The sequence below is a fragment of the Marmota flaviventris genome, chromosome X (genome assembly GCF_047511675.1).
Source record: "Marmota flaviventris isolate mMarFla1 chromosome X, mMarFla1.hap1, whole genome shotgun sequence".
Lineage (NCBI taxonomy): Eukaryota > Metazoa > Chordata > Mammalia > Rodentia > Sciuridae > Marmota > Marmota flaviventris.
The window spans coordinates 55,314,261-55,342,065 of NC_092518.1; the positions used below are offsets into that span (position 1 = coordinate 55,314,261).

General features: G+C 39.9%; 1 protein-coding gene across 1 annotated transcript in view; it reads left to right on the forward strand.

Annotated features, from left to right (window-relative positions):
• The window catches only part of Hdac8 (histone deacetylase 8), a 222,267-nt gene extending 195,092 nt beyond the window's left edge, over positions 1-27,175 (forward strand). Inside the window, exon 11 of the mRNA XM_027920168.2 lies at positions 26,616-27,175. Within this exon, the coding sequence (XP_027775969.1) occupies positions 26,616-26,638 (23 nt within the window). The 3' untranslated portion in view covers positions 26,639-27,175. The remainder of the gene's footprint in view (positions 1-26,615) is intronic.
• Positions 27,176-27,805: the final 630 nt, after the last annotated feature.

Genomic DNA, 27,805 nt, shown 5'->3' on the forward strand with positions numbered 1-27,805 from the left:
GATTGCAGTCAGAATTCTACACTGGCCACTCTGGTTGGGATTGTCATTTGGCTGACTAACGTCACCTTCAAAAGGACAAAAGGTTCAGCTTCAAGCACATCTAAGGGAAAATCAGTTCTCAAGTATGCCCAGAGACCCTGTTCCTTTCAAAAAGCCAACAGTGCAACCCTCTTGAAGATGAGGGAAGTTCAAGTCAATTTAGACTTGAAGGGGTCAGGTTGAAAAGGAGCTGGCAGACATTCTCTCCCAGCATGGATGGTTTCTTGGTCCAGCAAAGTCTTCAGAGACTGTGGAATTCCAATGAGTATTCAGGGATTTTGATGCTCTGAGAGTGGGTTTCCCAGTTTCACCCTGAGTATTGGAGATAGAGCTTCTACTCTTTCCTTTTTCCCTCCCCTGAGGCTGCCCTGCAGTCATTCTGGCTGCTGGATAGAAGGGTTATGACAGTCATCAGGTCATTGCCTTCCTGATCACTGTTCACTAGCTGTTTGGGGTCACTGCCCTCAGCTCTCCAGTAGAGCCCCCTTCTACCCCCAGCTGCTCCATTCATTTTAAATATGGGGCAGCCATTTTCCTGTTTAATTGGTTTTGTATGTGCATGTGTATATTTTTTGTATCCTAATTATTTTCAGAGTTAAGAAGCCAAAGGTTGCCCATTCCTAAGAATGAATTTCCCATGTTTATTCATAAAATGACCAAGATAACACCAGTTCTCCTAGTTTTTACTCTCTCTTTGGAATATAATCCAATGTGAAAGGGAGGCCTATTCCATGCTGGAGTTAGTCTGAGGGAACATGCTGTGTTCTGAAGGTCTTCACTGGGGGTTCTATTAAGGCCCACATACACTCACAGAGCCGCATCTATGATGACATGAAAGTCTATAGGCAAGGATTCCATGTCCTGGTCTCCTTTGGCCAGAGAAAATTTTCTAAGCTAATAAGTCATAGACTCATGGTTATATTCAGAATTGCTTATTGCCCCTTCTAATGTCCTATAGTCCTCAGCTTTCTCCTGCCTCCCGTCTCAAGCCACCTCCCCTCTGCTCTCTCAAATGGATACTGATGCCACAAGTCCTCACTTCCAAACCAAATCCTCCTCCCTCATCCAATATATAAGGCCTTCAAAACTCTTCCATCACTGTCCCTTCTTGAGTCGTTCTCACTGTGCTGCAACTCTGATGAACACTAACGATCCAACCCAGGTTCCCCCGGCTCTTCTCAGACTCAGAAGATATTTCCTGTTTCCCTTGGACTGATTCTCAACCAATTTCTCTTACCCCTCTTCCTTCAACCTTGACATTTTTCTCCACCTGGCCTCTAAATCCTGGTCGAACACAGAGCAATAGAAACAGAGAAATTATACAAGCCTCTGCAGCTCCTTGCTCACACCTCCATTTATGCAGATATGCCCTTGTTTCCTACACACATCCATCCCCAAGCACATAGCCCTAGAGAGTGGTGACATCTTGCAATTGAGGAAATGAAAATTACAAGTGAGAGAAGACATAAGGAAGGTAATGCAAAGGGAAAAGAACTAGGAAAGGTAAGAGACTTAAAAGAGTAGTAAATGAGAATTGAGATAAAAGGCTAGGATGAGGGTTCATGAATAAAAGGATCCTAGAGAATATAGAAGTTACATGGAAGTCAAGATTTTTTTAAGGGTCCTAACAAGTTAAAACAATATTCCTATTATTACATGATGAATTCAAACTGAAAAGAAACGTGTGGTCCAGGAACAGGGTCCTCAAAAGCAACTGTACCCATATAAAATGAGAGCATAAGCCTTAGCAGCATTTTATCTGTAAGAGAGTTAGGGATTTTAGTTGACACAGAGCTCAGCATGAGTCACCAGGGCAAGGTGGCCTCCAGAGATGCTGATGCAGTATCGACCTCACTTTAAAAGGGCCCTAGACAAATAGGAGCATGTTCCAAGAGGTCAGTCAGGCTGGGGAGAAGACTGGAGCCCGGGCTCCAAGAGGTCTGGTTAGAGGAGCTGGGGCTTTCTGGACAAGAGAAGCCTCAGAGGGACGTGATCTTTGTTTCATATCTCTGAAAGGCTATCACAGAGCAGAGGACATAGACAGGGTTTATGTGGCCACAGGGCACAGAGCTGGACTATGGGCAGATATTATTAAAAAGAGGGTTTTTTTTCAATGGAAGGAATCATTTTCTAACAATCAAAGCTGTCCAAAGTGGAGCAGGAGGAAGTCTCTGTCACTAGAAATATACAAATAGAGGCTAGACAGTCACTTGTCTGACATACTGCAGAGGGACTCCTATCTTGGAGGAAAGTGATTGGACTAAATTATTGTTAAGGTTTCTTCCAACTCTGAGATTCTAGCATACTGTGCATTACAATGAGAGCATAGAAAATAAATGAAAAGAATATGTTGAGAGTACAGGGATTGGTAGATGAGTCACATGTTGGAGGGGGGGAGATAATGCTGTGTGTGGGAAAGAATTGATCCGGAGGAGAAAAGCAAAGTGGCTAAGAGTGGGTGAGGAAAAGCAGGGGGGTGGGGACAGCGAGTAGAGTGGCTGTAGACTACTAGGAATGTTGAGCTCTTCCATTTAGCCATCCCCTTCACATTAACAAACAGTCTTGTGCTCTAGCCATGAGAATTAGCAGATCACCAAGTCCAGAACCAAAAAGACAATCAGCTCAACCTAGAAGAAATTAGGCTAGAAAGAAGTTTAATGTTGCTAAAAATGGCCAGGCTAACCGGCTATACTGATACTGTGCCCCTCAGCCTGGTGACGCATGCTGCCATCAGATAGTGCGTTGCCATGACAATGGTCAGTGTGGAAAGGCTGCTGAATTTTCTGCATTCTGAAAGATTTTCCTGAACCTGTCTCCAAGACTGTCATTTGCTCTTGCATGTAAAAACCTCAGGGAAGTGGCCATTTCTGTGCCTCCCCTACCCCCACTTCCACTGGACTAAAAAAACAGAGCCAGGTGGGGAGGCAGGGGTTGATTTGGGGAGGTGAGATGGCAGTGAGGGAGTAAATTGATTCAGCTCCACTGTGCAAGGGAGTTTAGCCAGCAGGTCTAGTTGAATTTGATCATCCTTTGAGCTTGGGTTTTTTTCCTTTTCTCACCACATCCCTCAGAAGCACAAAAGATGAGATTTTAGCCTATTGGAAATCAAACCCAAGAAGGATCATCGTACAGAGATGCATTCCACATACTGCAGAATGATTAAAGATGCAGGGAAATTTTGACCTCATCTTATTCCACTCTTTCTGCCCATTAGTCTTTCCAAAAGGGGAAAATACAAATAAATAAATAAATAAAATAAAACCATGAAGAGTCCATTCAAACTGTTTGTTTTATACAGAGAAAAGCTCTGTTTTGCTCTTGCAAATTGCTCTTCTCATGCCAATGAGCTATCCCAGCTCATGACTACTACTGTAGAATCATCCTTCTCACACCATCTTCACATGCTCAGAGTTGTTTGCCTTTCCTCTGGTTAACATACTCCAGAGAAATTAGCTCACAGTGAACCTTCCAGAGCTGGAACAGTACTGATGTGATCAGTCCCCAGAGGGGACCAGCTCTGCAAGCCTGGCTAGCTCTGCATGGGGAAATGGGGGTAGAGGTAGGAGGTTTTCTAGTACATTCAAATGTACCACTGACATTTGAATCAAGTAGGGGCCCATCGGGGGCTCAGAGCTTCATGTTGCAGCTCAAACCAACCCTCTGGGGAGGGGGCGGGGAGGGTGCATTGTGTATTTGTAAGTATGTGATGGAGTGTTGGAGTTGTAACTGGAGGTTTCAACACTTGCTCTGTGTTCCCAGAACTATACCCCAAAGTTTGCCTGGGATTGAAAGAGAAACAAATGGGATCTGGAGAGAAAGTGGGGGAGAACAGGAGGGGGAAGAGCAAGGCCTTGAGCACATCTATCCTTTCCAACCCTTAGTAAGGAGGTTTACTTGATTTGGCAGCCTCGATATTTTGCAAAGTTGGGAAGATGGACCCACAAACTGATACAGACATGGGGAGAGAGATCACAGGTGAAATAATAAAAATAATAGCCACTATTTGTTTTCCAGATGAGGAACCGAGGTTCAGAGAGGACAAATGATTTGGCCAAGGGCTCTATTCATTCAGCAAGTAATTATGAAGGGCCTCCAGTGTGCCCTTCCACTGCTAACAAGCAGTAGAACAGACATTTGAACCCAGTTCTGTCTGAATGGGAGCTCTGGAGTCAAATTGTTTGGCCTTTCTGGTGACCCTCCTCTCCTTGGCAACATTACCTTCAAATCAACTCACCATCCCCTGTCTGCTTTTTCCAGTCACCCCTAGTAAACCCCTGCCATCCCACAATGCACACCCAGCTCCTTCCATGTGACTGATCCAAAGCACCTGAAATCTCTTGTCTCACTGGAAATGGGAGGAAGGCTGCCATAAACAACCCTTTAAGTTCTGGCCCCTGACCTAGGCCTTTTAACCCTCACCAACCCTCCATCCTGCCATGTCTCCATCACCCCCATTATATTGTAATTTGAAGCTTCCAGCTTTGTTTAGAGCTAAATAGGGAAGGACAAGAGGAAAGAAGGTTGAAGAGGCCAGCTCACCTGCTCCTACTGCCTGAAGTGTGCCATAGCCCCGGCCGCAGTCTGCTATTTGTTATTCCACAGCCCCAAGCTGAGACTTGCACATCTTGTGAGGAATGTTTTCAAGAGAACCCTGTTCAGGACATCATCTCCTCAGGTATCCTGAAGGCTGAGATTGACATCCTTCTAGGGCTAGCATTTGGGACTTCAGGTCTGAGCATGTTCAAGGCCTGCTGAAGCCCCAAGCTTGAAGCAGTGCTTCTGCCTAGGGGGACTCTACTCCATGGAAACATGGCTTCTTCGCATACCTTCCCTTTCTTCCTGAGAAGCAGATTGACCATTTGCTTTAGGACATCTTATGAGGACTTGGAAGCAGGATTATGGAGGATAACTTGAAACAATTTGCATGACATCAAGTGAAGGTCTCTGTGACATCCACACCTTATCCTCCCTTCCTCAGCTCTGCCTTCTCTGTATTCTCCATTTCCCTGTGGTTCTTTATAGGACTATTAAGTACCCAGGATTCCCCATTGAAGACTTCCTTTCCTTCCTGCTTCACTAAAAGGTATAATGAATGGAAGCTGGGGTGTAGCTTAGTGGTAGTACACTTAGGTGGCATGCGCAAAGTCCTAGGTTTCATCCCCAGCACCACCACCCCCCAAAAAAGAATATAAGAAATAGAAAGGTTTTTCATTGTTGCTGTTAAACAGAAAAATAAGCTATAAAAATATCATACTAAATTTTTTACAAGTTCTAAAATAAAACTCGATGCTGGTTCCCTGATATTATGGTAACTTAGAAGCTTTTACTAAACCTTGAAAACTATTGGCAGGTTATTTATGAAAATTTGAAATTTCTTCCTAAATTCATGAGATGAGAACTACCATTATTGAAAGCATACAAAATAACATCCTATGATGGACACTATCTCATTTAAACCTCAAATTTCCTTGTGATATAGGAGACTGGTACCCAAAGACATTGTGTAAGACACCCATAGTCGTGAAACAAATAAGCAGTGCACTTGGGATTTGAACCCAGGCCCGGTGCTCTTCTTCCACTTGGAAGCATTAACCTGTCAAGCCAATTCTACATCTCTCACTTGATTTTTTTCAATCACCCCTATTAAACATTTCCTTCCCTACCCAGGCTCCCCAAATGAATTCTGAACCAGCTTTATTTTAAGAGGTATGAGTATATCTCCATGTTAAACCCAGCTCAATCAATCACCTCTTGGGTAGGCAATGCTGGGGATGAAAGTCAGGACTTCGCACATTCTAGGCAAGTGCTCCACCACTAAACAATATCCTCAGCTCCCCTTTTTGTGACAAAGTCTCATTAAGTTGCTAAAGCTGGCCCCTAACTTATGATCCTCCTGCCTCAGCCCCCAAGTAGCTGGGATTATAGGTGTGCACCACTACACCTGGCTGACACACATCTTTTAACCTCCTCCCCCTTCTATGGCTTGATGCCATAAAAGTCATAAGAGAAGTTGAAAACATGGTCCCTGCTGCTGATAAATAGTTGAGAAGTCTGGATGAAAAGACAAAATTAACCCCCTTGAACAGATCAGATTTTAGCGGGAGCTCATACTATATAAAACCAGCTGGGGAATAAGACTTTAGGGAGACAGCTTTCTGAAGACTTAGAGGATTTGAATAGATCAGAGTGAGGATACAATCATAAGCAAGGGAAATGAAGAATGGTAAGGATAAGGACAGATTGTAGGTTCCCTTGAATTTCAGGCTGATTTAGTCCATATCATATATGGTAAAGTGAGATCCGTTCTAGGTTCTGGAATTAGAACAAAATTTGATACAGTGATATTTGGGATATATAGATCAAGGGGTAGAGGCAAGAACAGGAGTGGTAAGGTGAGGAGGAGGAGCTGAGACTCTTTTTTTTTTAAAGAAAGAGTGAGAGAGAGAGGGAGAGAGAGAGAATTTTAATATTTATTTTTTTAGTATTTGGCGGACACAACATCTTTGTATGTGGTGCTAAGGATCGAACCTGGGCCGCATGCATGCCAGGCGAGCACACTACTGCTTGAGCCACATCCCCAGCCCGAGCTGAGACTCTTTTATGAAGAGCATATCCCCAGCAGTTAGAGATGTGTCATTTTAAGAGGATCAAGGAGAAGGGAAGAAGTAAAAATGACTCTTAAGATTTCCAGATTGGATATTAACTGGGATGGGAAGCTGTTGGGGGAGGGCCATGGTTTTACAGAAATGTGCTTAATGTTTTCTGTTTTGGTATACTGAATTTGAGGTGTGGTACTGATTCCACATAGGATGTCTGTATGGAAAAATGTGTTACAACCAATTAAAATGTAAATTTTAAAAATAATTTGATGACATAAGAATATGCTCATGATAATAATGTTAATCAAAAAACCAGGATACAAAATGTTTTAATACCATGTCATCTCAATTTTGTAAACATATATAATGTGTATGTGTGAGTAAGTTTATGTATATGCACAGAAAAACACTAGAAGGAAATTCTAACAGTAGTTATTTTCAGTGAAACTTTATCAAGGTGGTTTAATAGTAGTTATATAAGATTGGAATTATGGGTAATTTTTCTTCTTTTTTTAATAATACTGTGAATTGAATCCAGGGAGTCTTTACTACTAAACCACATCCCAACCTTTATTTTTACTTTTTATTTTGAGGCAGGGTCTCACTAAGTTGCTTAGAGCCTCAAACTTGTGATCCTCCTGCCTCAGTTTCCCAAGTCTCAGTTTCCAAATCTCTTTGCCACCATACCTGTTATTTTATTTGTTCTTTATTCTTTTTTTAATATGGAAAGTTGAAGGAACAAGTCTAGCTAAAATAAACTATTCTTCAAATTTTCTGCCATGTACATGTATTACTTTTGTAGTCAGGAAAAATCAATCCATGTTTGGAAGGGATTTTTAAGAAAAAGACAATAATCTTTTGTCAGACCTATGTCCCAATTCTGGTTTATAAAATATGGTCACTACACCTGCAGGCACCTAGAACAATAATGGACTAGAGGGTGAGTGATTTAATGTCTCAGGTGCTACTTCCTTTCTAGGTCCGTCTAGAAATTCCAGGGTGCTTCCATTTATCTTGAATAGAAATTCCAGGGTACTTCCATTTATCTTGAAAAGCAAATCATCCCTTGACTCACAATGTAAACCTCTTCTGTCTGGCAGAAAGGCAGAAAATTCAGGTGTCTCCCAAGAACCACCTCCCTCTCCAAAATTCCCTTCTACTCTAAGGCAACTATTTCACTCTCTCCAGGGTTTCTCTTCTGTTTCATTGATCTATGTATCTATTCTCCACAATCATGATTACTATAGCTGTATAATAAATCTTCAAATCAAACAGAGTGATTCTTCTTACTTTTTTCTTCTCAAAATTATTTTAGCTAGACTTTTTCCTTTAACTTTCCATATAAGTTTTAGAATAATCTTGTCTGTATCTCCTCAAAAGATCTTGGGCTGGGGTTGTGGCTCAATAGTAGAAGGCTTGCCTAGCATGTGTGAGGCACTGGGTTCAAGCTCCAGCACCACATAAAAGAAATAAATAAATAAACAAAATAAAGGTATTGTGTCCATCTACAACTAAAAATATTTTTAAAAATCTTTATGTTATTTGTAAAGGAATTATATTAAGCTTATATATCAATTTGGAGACAGTTAACATCTTTACTATATGTGTTGAGTCTCCCAATCCATGAATATAGTATGTCTCTCCATTTTTAGATTTTCTTTTACTTCCTTCTAATAACACTTTTTAATTTTCAGCATACAGACCCTAAACAGATTTTATATATAAGCCAGCTTTCCTTTCTTATTTCCTTCCTTCCTTCCTTCCTCCCTCCCTTTCTTTCTTTGTGAGTAATCATGAATGGAGAAATACATAGATAGATAGATAGATAGATTATTATTATTATTCATTATTATTATTATTACCAGGGATTGAACCCAGGGCACTTAACCACTAAACCACATTCCCAGACTTTAAATTTTTTTTTTTTTTTTTGAAATGGTCTCACTAAGACACTTAGAACCTTGCTAAGTTGCTGAGGCTGGTTTTGAACTTACAATTCTCCTGCCTCAGCCTCCTGAGTTTCTGGGATTAAGGCATGCACCACTACCCCTGGCTGCAATTTTATATATATTTGTAGTTGGACACATGCCTTTATTTTATTTACTTATATGTGGTGCTGAGGATCAAACCCAGGGCCTCGCATATGCTGGCAAATGCTCTACCACTGAGCCACAACTCCAGCCCCTGGAATTATATTTTTATATTTGGTTTACCATGTGTTCATTGACAGTATATGGAGATGCATCTAATTTTCATACTTGACCTTTGTGTGTGTGTGTGTGTGTGTGTGTGTGTGGTGCTGGGGATTGAACCCAGGACCTTGTTTGTGCATGCTAGGCAAACACTCTACCAACTGAGCTGTAACCCCAGCCCTCCATACTTGGTATTATATCCTGTGACTTTGCTGAATTCGTTTATTAGTTCTAAGGATTATTTGGCAGATTCCATGAGATCTTCTACATTGACCATCCATACGCAAATAAAGACAGGTTTGTTTCATCTTTTCTGGTCTATATATGTTTTATTTACTTTTCTTGCCTTATTGTACTAGCTAGGACTGCCAGTACTATGTTGCATAAGAGTGGTGACAACAAACATCCTCAACTCATTCCAGAACTTAGAGAGAGAACATTCCATTTTTCATCATTAAGTATGATGTTAGCTGTAGGTTTTTGTAGAAGTTTTTCTATATTTTCTCCATCAATTTAAAGGAGTGCCTCATCTGTAATCCTAGTTTTCTAAGAGTTTTATCATGAATGTGTTTAAATTTTGTCAAGTGTTATTTCTGTATCAGTTGATATTAATATCACTATGAATGTATATATATACTAATGCTGATATATATAATATATATGTACTATACATATGCATCAGTATTAGTATATATGCTATATATTAATATATATGATTTTTCTTTAACTTTTTAATATATTTTTTAGTTGTCAATGGATGTTTTATTTTTTTTTATTTATATGTGGCACTGAGGATCAAACCCGGGCCTCACGCATGCCAGGCAAGCACTCTACCACTGAGCCACAACTCCAGGCCTAACTTTTAATATGTTGGAATAATTGATTGATTTTCAAATAATTAATCAGCTCTGTATACCTGGCATAGATCCTAATTTGGCATGATACATATTTTTTTCTTAAGGATTTTTGCTTCCATATTCATGATGAATATTAGTCAGTAGTTTTCTTTCTCATACTGTCATCATCAGCATTTAGCATCAGGGTATGAATTACCCTATAAAATAAGTTTGGAAATGCTTTTTTCTATTTTCTGCAAGAGATAGTATAGAATTGGTGTTAATTCTCTTCTTCAGTACAATTCTCCAGTGAAACCATCTGGGCCTGGAGATTTCTTTTTCAGGAGTTTGTAATTTCTACATTGATTCCATTTTAGTCAGAAAATCTTTCTAAGTAATTTCATTTTTTTTATTTGTTGAAGCTTGTTTTATGGCCAGGATGTGATCTATCTTGGTAGACCTGTGAGTATTTGAAAAGAATGTGTATTCTGCTGTTGTTTAGAGTGTTCTATAAAAGTCAGTTACATCCTGTTGATTGATAGCATTGTCAAGTTCTTCTATATCCTTGGTCAATTTCTGTCTAGTTACTCAATTGGTTGCTGAGAGAGTGATGTTGAAGTCTCCAGCTCTAATTCTGAATTTATCTATTTCCCAATACAGCTCTATCAATTTTTGCTTCACATATTTTGAAAGTCTGTTTTTTAATGCATTTATATTTTAGATTGCTATATGTTGATAAAATGACCCCTTTGCTGCTATATAATGTCCCACACTGTCCATGTGGTTTGGTGTGAAGCCTACTGTATCTGAAATCAACATAGCAATATATCATATTCTATCCTTTTACTTTTAATCTATCTTTACTGTATTCAAAGTGAGTTTTTTATAGGCAACATACAATTAGGCCATTTTTTAGCGACTGCCAGTCTTTGTTTTTTAATCGCTGCATTTGGAACATTTACATCCAATGTAATTTTGTTGTGGTTTGACTCTCCCATTTTATTTTACTTTTTTGTTTGTTTGTTCATTTTCTGTTGTTTCTCTGTTTTCTCCTCTTTTTTACTATGGGTGATTTGTACATTTTTTTCAAATTCCATTTTGATTCATCTGTAGTATTTTTTGTTATATCTCTTTGTATTGGTTTTTTATTGGTTGCTCTGGGTATATATTGAACACATATAACTTCTTATAATCTACTGTTGTCAACATTTTACCAGTGTGAGTGTAGAGGCTTTGTCTATTTTTAAATTCCTTTCTTCTCCCCCATTTATTTACTTGTCTTAAATATTTTCTCTACATACATTTGGAAGCACATCAGTGTTATAAATTTTACTTCAACCACCAAATATAATTTAGAAAGCTCAAGAGAAAAAGAGAAATCTATTATATCTACCCATATTTTTATTCTTTCTATTGTTCTTTCTTCCTCTCTAATGTTCCAAGATGCTTTGTTTTATCATTTCCTTTCCATTTCAAGAACTTTGTTTATTCTTTTTTTAGGATAGGTGTGCTAGCAACAAATTCTCAATGTTTTCTTTCCCTTATGAAACTGTCATTTTCTCTTCATTCCTAAAGGATATTTTCACTGGATATATAATTCTGATATATAATTCTGGGTTGACAGTTCTTTTCTTTTAGCACTTGAAAAAATATTGTACCACTTCCTTCTGATTTGTCTTTTATGAGAAATCCACTGTCATTTGAAGTATCAAGCCTTATAGGTAAGGCTTGACTTCTCTTTTGCTGCTTTCCAGATTTTTCTCTCTTCATTTAGTTTTTGGAAATATAATTATGATATGTCTTGGTGTGGATTTCTTTTTGTTTATACTGTTTAGGATTCCATTAGGTTCTTGAATCTGTAGATTTTCTGTCTCTTGCCAATTTGGGGGAATATTTAGCCATAATTTTTTTAAAAAATACTTTTTATCCCCACTCTCTTTCTTCCCTCTTCTCAGATTTGATGTGAATGCCAGATCTCTTTAATGACGTAAATGTTAGATATTCTATCATGGTCCCACATGGTCCCTGAGTCTCTGCTCAGTTCTTCAGTTTATTTTCTGTCATTTGTTCAAACTGAGCAATTTCTGTTGTTCTATCTTCCAGTTGGCTAATTCTTCTTTCACCACTGCCATTCTGCTATTAGACTTATGTGTTGTTTTTTACTTTACATATTCTAGTTTCTGGTTCTAAAATTTAGTTTTAGTTTTTCTTTCTGTTTCTTTACCAACACTTCCTTTTTTTCTTTTTTTCTTTTTTCATTTGTTTCGGGCATGTTTGTAATTGCTCATTGATGTATTCTTATGGTGGCTGCTTAAAACTCCTACTCAGATATTGCCAATATCTGTCATCTCTGTTATCATCTGTTGATTATTTTGAGATTTGTTTTTCTTTTTTTTCTCATTGAAGTTAAGAGCCTCCTGCTCTTGGTATGATGAACGATTCTCTATTGTATCTTGAACATTTTAGGTATGATGTTATGAAACTCTAGATCTTATTTAAATCTTCTGTTTCAGCAGTCTTCTGACATCATACTGTCATGGGAGGGGTTCACTACCCCATTACCTCCAGGTGAGGGTAAAAGTCTAGGTTCCCACTTTATTTTTTTTAAGAATTTTTAATATTTATTTTTTAGTTTTCGTCAGACACAACATCTTTGTTTGTATGTGGTGCTGAGGATCGAACCCGGGCCACACGTATGCCAGGCGAGCGCGCTATACCGCTTGAGCCACATCCCCAGCCCTAGGTTCCCACTTTAAAGAGTTTTTTTTTTAATTTTTAAGAGTTTGCCAGATGAATCAGAAAAAAAAAGACACAATGTTCTTTCACATCTGAACATTTATTTCAGGTTTCATATGTATTTTGATAATGTTTGTGTTAAGAATGGGTTTTTCAAGGGCCCCTCAGAAATAATAATCAAGCATATACCATAACTCAAAATATGCACAGCAATGAAATATGCACATTATGCATTATCACTCGAGTGCCACTGAGATTTTCTTTAAGTCTAGATTCCTAAAAATATTAATTTGTTTTAAATGATAAAAAGTCTTGGCTCCTTACTCAGCTACCATTAACACCCTGGTAGAGAAAATTGGTGTCTCATTCCTGCTTGGTAGAAGTAGAAATTCAGGCTCCCAACTAGTGGAAGGGGACTCTGGTTATTGAGAGGCTAATTTTCTATTTTAATCTTTCATTCACTCAAGAAATATGTATTTGGTGTTAATATGTGTCAAGAACTGTTCTAGGCACTAGTGATACAGCACTAAAGAGGACAAATAAAAGCCTTGCCCATCATAGAGCTTTTATTCTAGTGAAACAGACAAGCAATTAGCAAATAAATATTTGGTGTTGATTACTGATTAATTGAGAGGACACTCTTTTAGATAGTGTGGTCAATAAAGGTTTCTCTGAAGAAGTGACATTTGAGAATAGAACTTAAGGAAATGAGTAAAGTATTTTTACAAAAATTGAGGTGAAGAACATTCTAGATGAAGGGAAAACAGCATCAAAAACCCCAATGTGGGAATGGATTTAGCATATCTAATATATATGTTTTAACATGTATTAGAAAGAAAATATAACTATCACATCAAACTCTTTGACCTCACTGGTATTATTTCTTAAGATGAAGCTGAGTATTAAAAAATGACTCCATATGAGAAAGGTTTCTACATAAGTGATATGTAAATATGGTTAGACTCTGACAATATTGAAGTTTAGGAAGCAAATCTGTCTCTGAAGTAGATAAAATTATTTCAATGTAATATTATTTAATATATGAGAGAATCAAGGTTTAGAAAAGCTAATTACCTTGTACAGGGTCACAATGCCAGTGAGTGGGGGAACTAGGATTCCACATGAGAAGTTGAGGATCATGCCCAAAGCTTAGAAGAAGAAATACAGATTTTTCCTTCTACCTGGTAGAGTTGCTGATTATTGTATACAACAAACCAAGAATTTTGGAAGGGCAGGTAGAGGACTCTAATATATTTAAGTGAGTTTGTTTGTTTGTCCAAAGAATACTCCAAATGCAATTAATATTCCTCATTTACCTCCAGCTTTTAGCACTAAAATGATCCATGAGCAAAATTATTATTTTGGAAATTATTTGAGAAAATAAGGTAACTCACTCAGGGTTCTGGAATGTCCCAACTATTGACAACTTTCTCAGTGTACCCAGAGTCCCTTTAACTCACTGAGACTCACTCGGGTGCTGTCTTGAGCTCAGCCACCAAACCCAGCAGTGCTGATGGTCATTTAACACCAGCATCAGCAGGCCAAATTCCCTGGCTTTGCTGCCAAGGGGAAGCTACTTACTACAGGGTTCTCACCACAGAGTTCCAGAAGAAACTCTACAAACATTTTTGCATCCCATGAACTCCTCTGCTATACCTTGACAGGGACATCCCCAAGCCATGGTCAGGCCACCAAGGAGCTGGGAGTCTTTTGAGAAAAGGAAGCATCTTTATAGGCTCCTGGTTTGCCCACATCCTTCTGCCTCTTTGCAGCTCCAAGCATATTTTGGAGGGAGATTTCATAAAGATTTCTAAATTGAGTTAGAATTTCAAGTCTATTGTGACATGCAAATTAGTCCTGCTTGCCCGTTGGCAGCAATGCAGCTGAAGTGCCTAGAGACGGGCCATAAAATGAAAACATCAAAGTGATTAAATGTGCCCGAAGAGCATAATTGAGTGCATGAATAAGAGAAAATAAAACAAATTGATTTTCTCCAGTGCCAGAAAAACAGAATAATTGAGAACAAAATAATAGACTTTGAAGTAATCAAAGTGAGGAATGCACCATAGTGACATAGAAACAGCCAGTTGTGGGAGAGATTTATTGTGTTTCTGTTATCATTTTTACAACTTTAATTTCATTAGCTAATAAATACAAATCAATTGAAAAATCAGTCAACCAGAGAGGAGGAAGTCCCAAGCCAAGATTTTTATTCACATCTCTAAAACAGACTGAGGCGGTGATCCTTAATCTACTTTCATAGGCGCACATTTCCCCCAACAAGTTCTGGGAGGCCTCTGCTCTGGAGGTGGTGATGTTCTGTTCTGTCAATCACTTTCCACATATAGATTACAGATTCAACTTTCCAAAAAGGTCACTTTTATACCCCGCCAAGATTTCCAACAGACAGCATTGTCTTAGTGGAAGCATCTTGGTTTATGAAGTTGACATGTTCATGGTACTGACCAGCACGTGTGGTCTTTCATTAAGTCCTTCTGGCCTCATTCGGTGGTAGTGGTGATGGCAACAGCTATGGCAAAAACAGCAGAAGCATCTGCTCACTCTTATAGTACTACTCAGCATCTCTGCATCATTGCTTCCAGCGCCCCACCCTGCCTCCAAACACACACATACACGCACACACAAAACAAAAAACAACAACAACAACAAAAAAAACCACTGAAATCTAATCTAAATCTGGAAAGCTCAAACAAGTATATACCACCCCCTTGGCTTCCAGCCTGGTACCCATGATGCTGGAGAAGATCAGTGGCAAGATGCTAGGCCAGGAGAGACTTTTCACATTAACTGTGGAAATAGAACACTGGGGACAACAAGTCATGCTGGGACCACATCCGGGAAGATCACGGAGTAAACATGAGACTGCTGCAGAACTATTTTTATGGCTCCTCCAAGAAAAGAATCCCTCCACCCTACTCAGCTGTTCATGGCTGGGCTCAATGGCCCTTCCCTTCAAGATCTGCAGTAATGGCTGATGTGACCCGAATTGTGGTTTTCCTTTCACAGGCCTTTGAGCTACTCTGGCAGTGGTTGGCACTTCCAGATGTTCATGACACACCCTACCTTCAGGGCTCTACAGTCAGTGGCCATGCCTTTGGCTCCAGTAAAGGTCTCTGGGACCATTGGGACTGTAAAGCAGGGTGTGCAGAAGGAGCTGGCAGCACTGAGACTGGCACTATTTGCTGGCTCAATCAGGATGGCATGGTTAATAGATTGTGCCTGCCAGGCAATTTCTCCTGGAGAATTTATCTTCCAGGAAGCACCTAGAGCCTGAAGGGAGTCTCTCTGACCTTCTGGTGGCATCTGAGGCCTAATAGTGATGTGCTTTGAGGCAAATAGGGATGTTGGCATTTTGCTCTTTTGTGCAAGAGAGCGAGAATTTGTCTCCAGTTCAAGTCGAAAATCCCAACTTCCATTTCCCACTAGTGTTTGGGTGGAGCAAAATGGAGCAAATGGCTTTCAAAACTCTAAAGCATTATACAGATGTAAGACTGTATTATTCTTCCTACCACTGCTATTCCCATTATCTTGGATTTCCTAGCCCAGAATTTTTGCCTGAAAAAGAAATGTGGAGAAGGCACATCAACCAAAGAACCTGGGAGCTGTAACTCCAAAACGCCTGGGAGGCATCACCCAGCCCAGCAGATAGACAACTGGTGAGGCCCAGCTCCACAAGCTGCCTGGCAGGCATGCAGCCCACTCCTGTGATGTCACCTCTACAGTTACTTGTGCCCATCCCTCCACATGGAGCCAGCAGATTTAGGCACAGGAGGGGAGAAAAAATGAATCATAGGCTATTTTAGAAATTGCTTCGATTCCGTTTGAGCCCGCAGTAGTGCCTTGCAAGCTAAGACCAGAGCACCCTAACCATCAGAGTAATATCCTTTAAGTGCTGATATCCTGTAAGTGCCAGAAGCCTGGTGGGATTAATCCACAACCCCAGGTTCTAATTCAGGTCAGAAGCAGAGAAGTGGTAATTAGTGGTTCCACATAGTTGTCATTGAAAGGCTTTCTGATGACAGGAGGGATCGACATTCCAAGGCAAGCAATGCAGTTGACAATTAAAGGCTAAAAAATCAGCCATTCACATCAGCACATGCATATGGCTTCACAGAAATACGTCGGACTGCCATTGCTCCCAGGTAAAAAGGAAGACTCTCAACTTCCTCATAATGGGGCAACAATTGGAAAGTTTACTCTAGCCCCATATCACACTAGATCCTCTCTCCTCTCTATAATTCCAGCCTCCTTGTCCCCCTGCTTGACCTTCATCCTGGGTTCTGACCACAAAAACTTTGCAGTTGCCTTTATATATCCTGCTCTGTTCTTGCTGCATGGAACATTCTTTCTGCCTTTGCCCTTCAAGATGCCACCTGCTCTGTGAAGCTTTTCATGCCCTCTCTTTTTCTGCCTCTAGAATTTTGTATATACAGATATTTTATTACTCTGTTGCTATGGATGATGATGTGTTTGACTCCAAATATGTCCTCCTTGTTGCTCACTGGACCAAGAGCTCCTTGATGGCAAGGACTGTGTCTTGTTCTCCTCTCTGATCCCAGTGCCTGTCACAGGGCCTAGGCCATTGTAGACACCATTAAAGATTTGAGCAATGAATGGACAGAGAAGTGGACCATATCTACACAGGGTAGCTTGATGGAGTATGGAGCACACCATGTGAGATTTTCAGATACTAGAGGCCAATGGATATAGAGCAGCCTGGGCATGAGCTGATCAAGAGCCATCTTTACAATCATTTTTTTAATATTTATTTTTTTAGTTGTAGATGGACACATATCTTTATTTATTTATTTTTATGTGGTGCTGAGGATCGAACCCAGGGCCTCGCACATGCGAGGTGAGTGCTCTACCACTGAGCCATAACCCCAGCGTCCCCACAATCATTTTTATCAAAATGTGTTTCATGTTACTCTATAGGAGACACAATTTGAGGTGACATGAGGACATTTTTAATTTTTTTTGTACCAGGTGTTGAACCCAGGGACACCTAACCACCGAGCCACATCCCCAGTCCTTTTAATTTTTATTTTGAGACAGGGTCTCACTAAGTTGTTCATGACTTTGGTACGGTTCTGAGGCTGGCTTTAAGCGTCTGATCCTCTTGCCTCAGCCTTCTGAGCCACTGGGATTGCAGGCATACACCACCGCACCCAGCTAGACATTTTTAATTTTAACAGCCATATTTATTTTAATGTATGTTTAAAAATGTAATAAGCACATAGAGTCTTTTTATTTTTGTTTTTGTTGCTGCTTAAGCTAGATGAGGCCAAAATAGGTATTAAAGTTTTAGCAGTGAATGGATACATAGAAGAATATTATGTGACTATTAATAAAGATGCTAAGTAGATGTGACAACATTCCTGAAAGGATTACTCATAGGATGATAGTTTGGGAAATACTTTTCAACAGTCCTAAATTCACTATTCTGTTCTTATGTGGTGCCACTCAGCTTCCTAGAGTCCTGGGATCACTTTGGCATTCCTTCAAACTGCTGTGATATTGCCTTCAGAACTCATTTGCCACCTCACCTGGTAGCACTGATTCTCCGTTTGTTAGCATGTGTTTGCTCACCTCAACCGCATTTATAAGGTCCCTAAGAGCAAAGACCAAGTTTTAAACTTCTGTGAATTGAATGGGAAAGTGCTTGATCTACTGCCCTGTAACTCTACAGATGTTTGCTCCTTCAGTGAATAGGTATTGAGCACCTACAGTATGCCAGCCACTGTAAAGAGTGCTAACAAAAGAGAAATGGACAAGACAGATAAAGCCCTTGCCCTCCTAGAGTTTGTGAGAGGAGACAGACTGTGTGCAAATAAACACACAAGATGCTTTGGGTGAGCAAAGTGCATTAATGAAAATAAAATTGGGCCATGTGATAGAAAAGGAGTGACTGGCTACTGGCCTCTCAGCTTGAACTGTCATAAGGCCTCTTACAAGTGACTTTTGAGTTGAAAACTGTTGACTCAAGGTGATAGAGGTAATGAGATAGATCAAAAATGGGAATATCCGAGGACAGAGCATTCCAGGCAGAAGAAATACCAGGTACAAAGGAGGAAGCCCTAAGAGGGAAAATTATTCATGTGTTCAAACCACATCAAGGAGGCCTGTGTGGCTAGAACCAAGTGAGCAAGGAGAGTGGGTAGGAGATGAGAGACAAGGGACCAGTTCCTGCTTTGATTTTATTCTAGGTGGCTGTTAAAGGGTTTTGAGCATAAGAGTGATTATATTATGACCTACTCTGGTCACTATATAGAGAATAGCTTGTAGGGGGCAAGGAAGAAAACAAAGATGCCAGTTTTGAAGCTACTAGAGTCATCCATGCAAAGGGCAACAGTGATTTGGAGTAATGATAGCTAACAGTGAAGGGTGGAGAGATACGGGTGACTTTAGAATATATTTTAGATGTAGAATCTGCAAGACTTGTTAATAGGTTGAAAAGAACCTTTACAAACAAGAGAATCAATAAGGACAGCCCCTAGTCAGTGTTATGAAGGAAGAAAACAGAAACACAAGGGTGGCTGCATTGTCCAATACAACCACCACTAGCCATTGTCCAATACAACCACCACTGCATTGTCCAATACAACCACCATGGCCCAATATGCTTAACATCATGAGTTACTAAGGAATTGCATATTCTACATTTAGAAGACTAGGTTATTTTTATTCAAATTAACTAAATAAAATTTAAAATTAAGTTCCTCACTTGCATTAACCATATTTCAAATGCTCGATAGCCACATGTGATTACTGGCTACCATGTTGGGCAGCATACATCATCCCAGAAATTTCTACTGGACAACGCTGCTCTGTGTATGTGAGAAAGAGAATGAGAGGAGAGAGAGAGAGAGATAGATAAATATAGAGAGAGAGATATTAGGGTCCAACCTCAGGGATGCTGTACCACTGAGCTACATTCCCAGTCCATTTTTTGAAATATTTTTTTAGTTGTAGATGGATACAATATCTTTATCTATTTATTTTTTTATGTGGTGCTGAGTGCCTCACATATGCAAGGCAAGTGCTCTACCACTGAGCCACAACCCCAGCATCCCCAGTCCATTTTTATTTTTTATTTTTTTTTAAAGAAAGAGGAGAGGGAGGGGGAGAGAGAGAATTTTTTAATGTTTATTTTTTAGTTTTCGGCAGACACAACATCTTTGTTTGTATGTGGTGCTGAGGATCGAACCCGGGCCGTACGCATGCCAGGCTAGCGCGCTACTGCTTGAGCCACATCCCCAGCCCTTATTTTTTATTTTTGAGACAGTGTCTAGCTAAGTTGCCCAGGCTAGCCTTAAATTTGCTATCCTCCTGCCTCAGCTTCGTGAATATCTGGGATTACAGATGTGAGTCACCACACCCAGCTTACTCTACATTTAGAAGACTAGGTATTAAGAGAAAAAAAAAGATAAACCACAGACTGTGAGAAATATTTGCAAAATTCATATCCAGTACAGGACTTGTGTATCCAAAACATACAAAGAACTGTTAAAACAAACAACCTAATTTTTTTTTTTGCCACACTGGGAGATTAAACCCAGGGATGCCCTACCACTGAAATAAATACCCAGTCCTTTTTAATTTTTTTATGTTGGGACAGGGTCTCACTTTCCAAGGCTGGCCTCAAATTTGCAATCCTCCTAACTCAACCTCCCCAGTAGCTAATATTACAGGTGTCAGTCAATATATCTAGAACAAAGAACCTAATTTTAAACTAGGCAAAATATGTAAACAGACAGCTCTCCAAAGAAGATATATACATGACAATGAAACATGAAAATATGCTTAACATCATGAGTTACTAAGGAATTGCAAATTTAAACAATGAGATACTGCCAGGTATGGTGGCACATGCTTGTATTCCCAGCTATTTGGGAATGTGAGGCAGGATTACAAGTTCAAGTCCAGCTTCAGCAACTCAGCATGACCCTCTCTCAAAATAAAAATTTTAAAAAGGGCAGGGATGCAGCTCAGTGGTAAAGCACCTCTGGATTCAATCCCCAGTACAAAAAAACAGTGACCTACCACTACAAATCTATTAGAAAACCAAAATCCAAGATACTGACAACACCAAGTGTTGGAGATGATGTGAAGCATCTCAGAAACTCTCATTCATTACTGGTGGGAAGGCAAAATGACACAGCCACTTGGGAGGACAGTTCAGCAGTTTGTGGCAAAGCTAAGCAGTCTTACCATACCATCCAGCAATTACTCTCCTTGATATTTACCCAAATAAGCTGAAAACCCCTGTCCACACAAAAACTTATCATGAATTTTCATGACAGCCTTGTTCATGATTGCCAAAACTTGGAAGCAACCAAGATGACATTCAGCAGGTAAATAGATAATCTGTGGTACATCTAGGCAAGGAATATTTTCAGCACTATAAAGAAATAAGCTATCAAACAACAAAAAACATGGAAGAGCCAAGCATCATGTCACACATCTGCAAAGCCAGCAACTCTGGAGGCTGAGGAAGGAGAATCCCAAGTTCAAGCTCAGACTCCGCAGCCTAGCAAGGTCTAAGCAACTTAGTGAGACCCTGTCTCAATATTAAAAATTAAAAAGGATTGTGGATGTAGCTCAGTTGTAAAGTGTCCCTGGGTTTGATCCCCAATATCACCCAAAAAAAGAACATGGAGGAAACATAAGTACATATTGACAAATGAAGGAAGCCAATCTGAAAAAGCTACATACCATATGATTTCAAGCATATGATATTATACAAAAGGCACAACTACAGAAATGGTAAAAAGATGAGTGATTGCCATGCTTCAGAGGAAGGAAGGGAGGGTGAATCAGTGGAGCTCAGATTTTAAGGGTAATGAAACTATGCTATATGATACTATAATGGTGGACTCATAACCCCATGCACTTATCAAAACTCATAGAAACATACAATACACAGAGTGAACCCTAGGGCTGGAGCACACATGTGCAGGGCCCTGGGTTTGATCTCCAGCACCGAAAAATAAAACAGTGAATCATGATGCAAAATGTGGACTTTAGTTAATAATAATGTAATAATATTCATTCAAACTGTAATAAATGTACCCTACTAATGTAAGATGTTAATAATAGAGGCAACTGCCTGCAAGGGAAAATGGAAGGGAATATTTCTGTATTTCCTGCTCAGTTTTCCTGTAAACCTAAATAAAATTGTTCTAAAAATAAAGTCTACTTAAAAGAAAAAAAAAGACAAAAAGTAGAGAGAGTGCTCACCAGTACCTAACCAAGTACCTAGCACCGAGTAGACACTCCATAATTGTTTGTTGAGTAAGGGGAAGAGCACTTGAGTCAGTCCCTCAGTGAACTGATAGAACACAGTTCTCCTGAGTCCTGGGGCAGTCCCTTCTTGTACATCAAAGGTGGGGTGACAATATCATTTATTGTCCAAACTAGGATATTTGAGAATGAAATGGAGTGCCACTGATAAAATCAAAACCATTCCAGAGATAACCAGAAATTACAAATTGGGAGTACATGAGCCATATCTTGCATCCAAAATTATTTTGTTTGATCACTCATATTGATGCCCCACACAATATTCTTTACAATTTCAATCAGCTGTCTGCATTAAACACTGTGGAAACATTGCATAAAATGTGCATTTCTGGGTTGCAGATGTAACTCAGTGTCAAAGAACTCATCTAATATGCATGAGACCTTGGGTTGGAGCCCCTCCCCCGCCCCAAAAAAGGAAATTTCTGATTTCTCTTAGACAATGGAAATATCTGGTCATACTGGGCCCACATTCCTACATAGTAGTGAATGGCTGGAGCTGAGTTGTAGCTGCCTGCTTTACAAGCATGTACATTTCTGTTTGCCTCAGACCCCTCCATTCCTCTTTGTATATCTCACTCAAGGCCAAGTGTGATTACCATCTCACAGTTTGGGTTTTCTTTTTTTTTTTTTTTTTTTCGGTGCATCATAATTATACATAATAGTGGAAACCATTATGCCATATTGATACAGGCATATAATATAATCTGCTCAATCTCAGTTCCCTCTACCTTCCTGTTCCTTCCCCTTCTCTCTCCATCCCTTGCCATCCTCCTCCCTACTCTGATCCATTTTCTCTACTCTACTATCCCTCTTCTTTCGTAGTAGAATTGAGGAAAAAGGAAAATATTTCTTATACTCAGGATGACTCAAATTAGAAAAATGAAGAAAGCAACAAGAGGGCTTCATATGTGTTGCCCCAATCTCCTTTACACACATCCAGTCTTGGCCTCTTGAGGCATTTGGGATTTCCCCCTCTGGTCTGAACTCCATGTATCCCTCAGGCCCCAGACTGTGTTGGCTGAATTTTCTCAGGCTGCCACCCACTGCTGGAAAAGCTAGACATGAAAGGGAGACAATGGGCATTATTTAAGCTTACATTATATTGTTACCCAAATTTAACATTGCTCATCATCAACTTTTGGAGGAAATTATTTCTGTTGTTTTTCTTAATTGTCTCCAAATGTAACTGGATAGCCAGTCAGGGAAGCAGAGAATACAGCACCCACCTTTCCTCTCTGTGGACACATGACATTGGAACATTGTGATGTAGTTTTTGTCCACCCATGCATTCACTCATTCCTTCATGCTCTGACTAGGCTTCAGATGGAGGGACCCCTCACTTCAGCACCAGGATCCCCAGTGGTATGACCTCAGCAGGAGCAACCAAGCAAGCAATGACATGAGACAGGAACATATGGATGGAGCATGTCTATTTAAACAAAGGAGTTGGACTGCATTCATAAGTGGTCAGGAGCTCCTGAAGAAAGGAGAGGGGTGTGATCACAGGTAGAAATTACTGGGAGACAACTCCAGAAACAGGAGGACTACTGAAAAGCTGTTGAAGTGACCCAAGTAATATATGTGACTAAGGAAGAGACAGTGGAATAGAAAAGAAGAAACAGATTTGAGAGAAATCTTGAGATTAGGCTTGGTAACTCATAAGACATGGAGGAAGCATGAACCAAAAGATGAAGAAACAAAGATTATTCAGAGATTTTTTGAGTTTAGTAGTTTAAAACACCAAAAACATGATCCAAACAAGGGAAAAATGCTAAATTAGATCTCATCAAAACATCTTTTTCAAAAAACTTATCTTTTGCTTTACAAAAGACTTAATAGAATAAAAAGATAAGTTATGTAGTGAGATAAAATATTTACAAATCATATGTCCAATAACAGATTTGTATCTAAAACAAAGAATTCTCCAAAATATGGGTAAATGCTATGGGTGCAGCTCAGTAGTAGAGTGCTTGCCTAGCATGGGAGAGGCCCTGGGTTGCATGCTCCAGCATTGCAAAAAAGGAGAAGAGGATTAATGATACCCCTACCTGAAAATTTTAAAAAGGCCGGGTGTGGTGGCACACACCTGTATTACAAGCAACTCGGGAGGCTGAGGCAGGAGGATCGTGAATTCAAAGCCAGCCTCAGCAATGGCAAGGCACTAAGCAACTCAGTGTGACCCTGTCTTTAAATAAAATACAAAATAGAGCCATGGATGTGGCTCAGTAGTTGAGTGCCCGGTACCAAACAAACAAACAAACAACAACAACAACAACAACAACAAAAAACTGAAAAAGTTCCCACCAGCTCAGGAGGCTGAGGCAGGAGAATTTCAAGTTCAGAGCCAGCCTTAGTAACTTAGCAAAACCCTAAGCAACTCAGTGAGACTCTGTCTCTAAATAAAATATAAAAAAGGGGCTGGGATTGTGGCTCAGTTGTAGAGCACTCCCCTAGCATGGGCAGGACCCGGGTTCAATCCCCAGCACCACATAAAAATAGAAGGCATTGTGTTGTGTCCATCTACACCTAAAAAATAAATATTAAAAATGGGGGGCTGGGGAAAAAAAGGGCTGGGGATATGGCTCAGCAGTTAAACAACTAACTCTGGGTTTAATCCCTGGTACAAAAAAAAAGTTTAAAAAGTGAGAAGATGCAGGGGGCATGGGATGAGTAGAGAAACTTTAGATTGGGCAAAGGTATGGGTGGGGGGAGGGGTATGGGAGTAGGAAAGATGGTGGAATGAGATACACATAATTACTCTAGGTACATGCATGATTGCATGAATAGTGTGACCCTACTTCATGTACAGAGAACTGAAAAATTATGCTCCATTTGTGTACCATGAATCAAAGAGCATTCTGCTGTCATGTATAACTGATTAGAACAAATGAATTTTTTAAAAGTGATAAAAGAGCTAATTAACATATAATATTATGTAACATAATAAATCCCATGTGTTACTGGTCTCCTTCCATGAGCAAATATTTGTTTTTGTTTTCATAGACTTTATTGTTGGGAATAATTTCAGATTTACTGAAAAATTGTAAGGATAGTACAGAGAGTTCCCATGTGCCTCACACTCAGTTTTGCTCACCTTTGACATTTTATGTTCCTATGATATGTTACATTTAAAGATCCAATTTGATACATTATGAACTATCCCTTATTCAGGCTTTTTTTAACTGCTCCAGGATCCCATCCAGGATACCACATTTTCTTTAGGTCTTATGTCTCCTTTGGCTCCTCTAGGCTGTAGTAATTTCTCAGACTTTCCTTGTTTTTAATAACCTCTAAAATTGTGAGGAGTGCTGGTCAAGTAAGTAAATTTGTAGGATGCCTCTCTTTTGGAATTTGGTTTTCATCATAATTAGACTGGGGCTATGGGTTTAGAAAGGAAACCCGCTTAAGAAAAGGGCCATTTTCACCCCCATTGTAGCTGGAATACCTACTATCAACATGGAGCCTTGATCACTGGCTGAAGTAGTGTTTATCAGATTTCTCCACTGTAAAGTTATTCTTTCTCCTTGTTTTCCATACTGTAAGGAAGTCTCTATGCAGAGTGCATAATAAAGAATTGAGAGTTAGGCTCCCCCTCTTTGAAGATAGAGCATCAAATAAGTTATTGGAAATTCTTCTGCACTGGAGATTTGCCTCCAATAATTTTTGAAAAATTTTGATGAAGTCTAATTTATCAAATTATTTCTTATGATTATTGTTTGGGGGGTACTAAGAAAACTTTGCCCAACCCTTGTTTTCTTTTTGCTTGACTATATTTTCAGATCTTTTTCTAATAAGGATGCATTGCTTTGTAAGAATTAATAGCAAGTTTTAAATATTTAATAAAAAGATCCATGCATGGATCTTTAATAAAGTGACGCATGCCAGTAATTCCAGCTACTTGGGAGGCTGAGACTGGAAGATCATAAGATCCAAGCCAGTGTGAGCAAAAAAAAAAAGATTTGCACATACAGAAAGTCAATTTGCTATATATTAATTTAAAAATTAGATAGGCAAGTGGTTTATTTCTGATTATGTGTCCTTTTTCCTCCTTTTTTTCCACTTATCCATCCACTCAGTCATTTACTGAGCACCTACTATGTATGAGGCATTGTGCTAGACTTTGGTGATCAACAAAAAGTAAGGCAACCCAGATCCCAATCCTCATGGAATATTCTTCCTGTTTCAGAGGAGAAGTGATCAGTAGGGTTTGGAGCCCGATGATCTGCTTGGGGAAATGGGCCAGGGAAAGACTAGCAAGGGACAAAGTGAGCAAAACTTTCCTTCCTAGAGCCTGATCCTGTAGGCTTGCAAATGATCACTTTTTAGAAAAGGCTCTTAGGCTTGAGGGCAGTGGAAGGCTCCCACTCCATATTTCAGGGGTATTCACAAGAGGAACTACTAGGAGGGATGTACCCTGCTAAGGGAGGGAGAAAGGCTAGGGGTAGAAGGAGATTTGATTCAGTTAATTGTAAACTCTGAAATGTATAACATGAATGTGCATTTGTGTTTGTGTGTGTGTATGTCTTAAAACAACCATTTGTTTAGTTCATGACTCTGTGGACTGGCATTTGAACTGGGCTCAGCTGAGTGGTTCTTCTGGTTTAGTCTGGATCCACCCAGCATCTGAAGTCACCTGATTATCAAAAACCTCACTTGGAATTCATGTAATTGACTGATAGTTGCTGGGATCATAAGGGTATCTGGGCCCTTTGCTACACATCTTCCAGCAGGCTGGCCTGTACTTGTTCACTTGGTAGGATCACAAGGTTCCCAAGAGCAGCAAGAGAGCAAGCCCCATAATGCAAAACTGTTCTTCTTCACAGCTTATTGAGGTGTATCATTCACATACATTACCTGAACTTGAATTTTGTTTTCTGTCCTGTTTGCAGGGAATCTGAAGCATGTGGTCTAGTTGACAAAAAGAGATCACATTTCCAGCGCTGAGCAGCAGTGCCTGTAATGAAGACAGCGTGTTTATTCGAGCAGTTTGTGGAATTTGTGACTGCAGGGGAAATTTGGATGAAATTACTTCCTGAAAATTTCCAAGGGGCACCAAGTAGCAATGGGCCTCCTGGGGTGAGAAGGCAGGCACCCCAGAGTCCTCAACTAGCTTAGGGGAAGAGGAAGATAGACAACATTTAATGTATTTTTTAAAAACACACAAATGCAGTTTTTAATCTTTGAAAATTATTTTTAAGTGAGTTGGGGAAGGGGTGTTTTTATTTTCTTAAAGGAACAGATCAGAAGCTGGAGGAAAGTGTGGAGCTCTGGTCACCAGTTTGTTGACGGGAACTGCTGACAGGCAGGGTTTGGATCTCAGGACCATCCAGATGGAGCCCCAGGGAAGGGAGGAAACAATCAGTAAACTGGGTGGTGGGGTGGAGTCCACTACTGTTGTTTTAGGATTCACTATCTATTTTGTTTTTTTAATAAAATCTTTGAAAACCTACCTCCTTGCCCCATTGTTCTCATTGTTAACTGACATTGTTAACTGACACTTCACCCTTTCTTCCTTGAACTTTTCCCCTCACCAAAGAGGCAAGAACAGCCCTATTGCTTCCAAGCTCTGCTCTGGTTCTGCTTTAGAAGCTCACCCTGAGTGCTGGACCCTGCTGGGGAAATAGTGAGTCTCCACCACAAGCCCTGAGGGCAGAAGGCCAAGTTCTGTCTTGTGCTGGGACCTGATCATGGTGGAGAAAGCATGGAGATGCAGGCATTTCAACCAAGGAGAAAGTCTTGCTAGCACCTTAGGGAGGAATTGCCGCTGCCCAGGAAGGATTTAGGAATGGGAAAGATAGGTTGGCATGTCAGGTATAAGTGGGGCATTCCCATGGATAGGGAAAATACTTCCTAGCAAAGTATAGACAGTACATGGGATGAAAGGGGTCTATGGGTATAATATGTTGTTGTTACCCTAAGCTCTCAGGAGATGGCCAGATGGCAAAATAGGAATAGGGAATAATGTGAAAGATGATGAAAAGAAAGGGATAACCACACAGCATGAATTTTTTTTTCTTTTGTCTCTCTCTTTTTTTTTTTTTAAGTATTGGCAATTGAATCCCAGGGCCTTGCACACGTT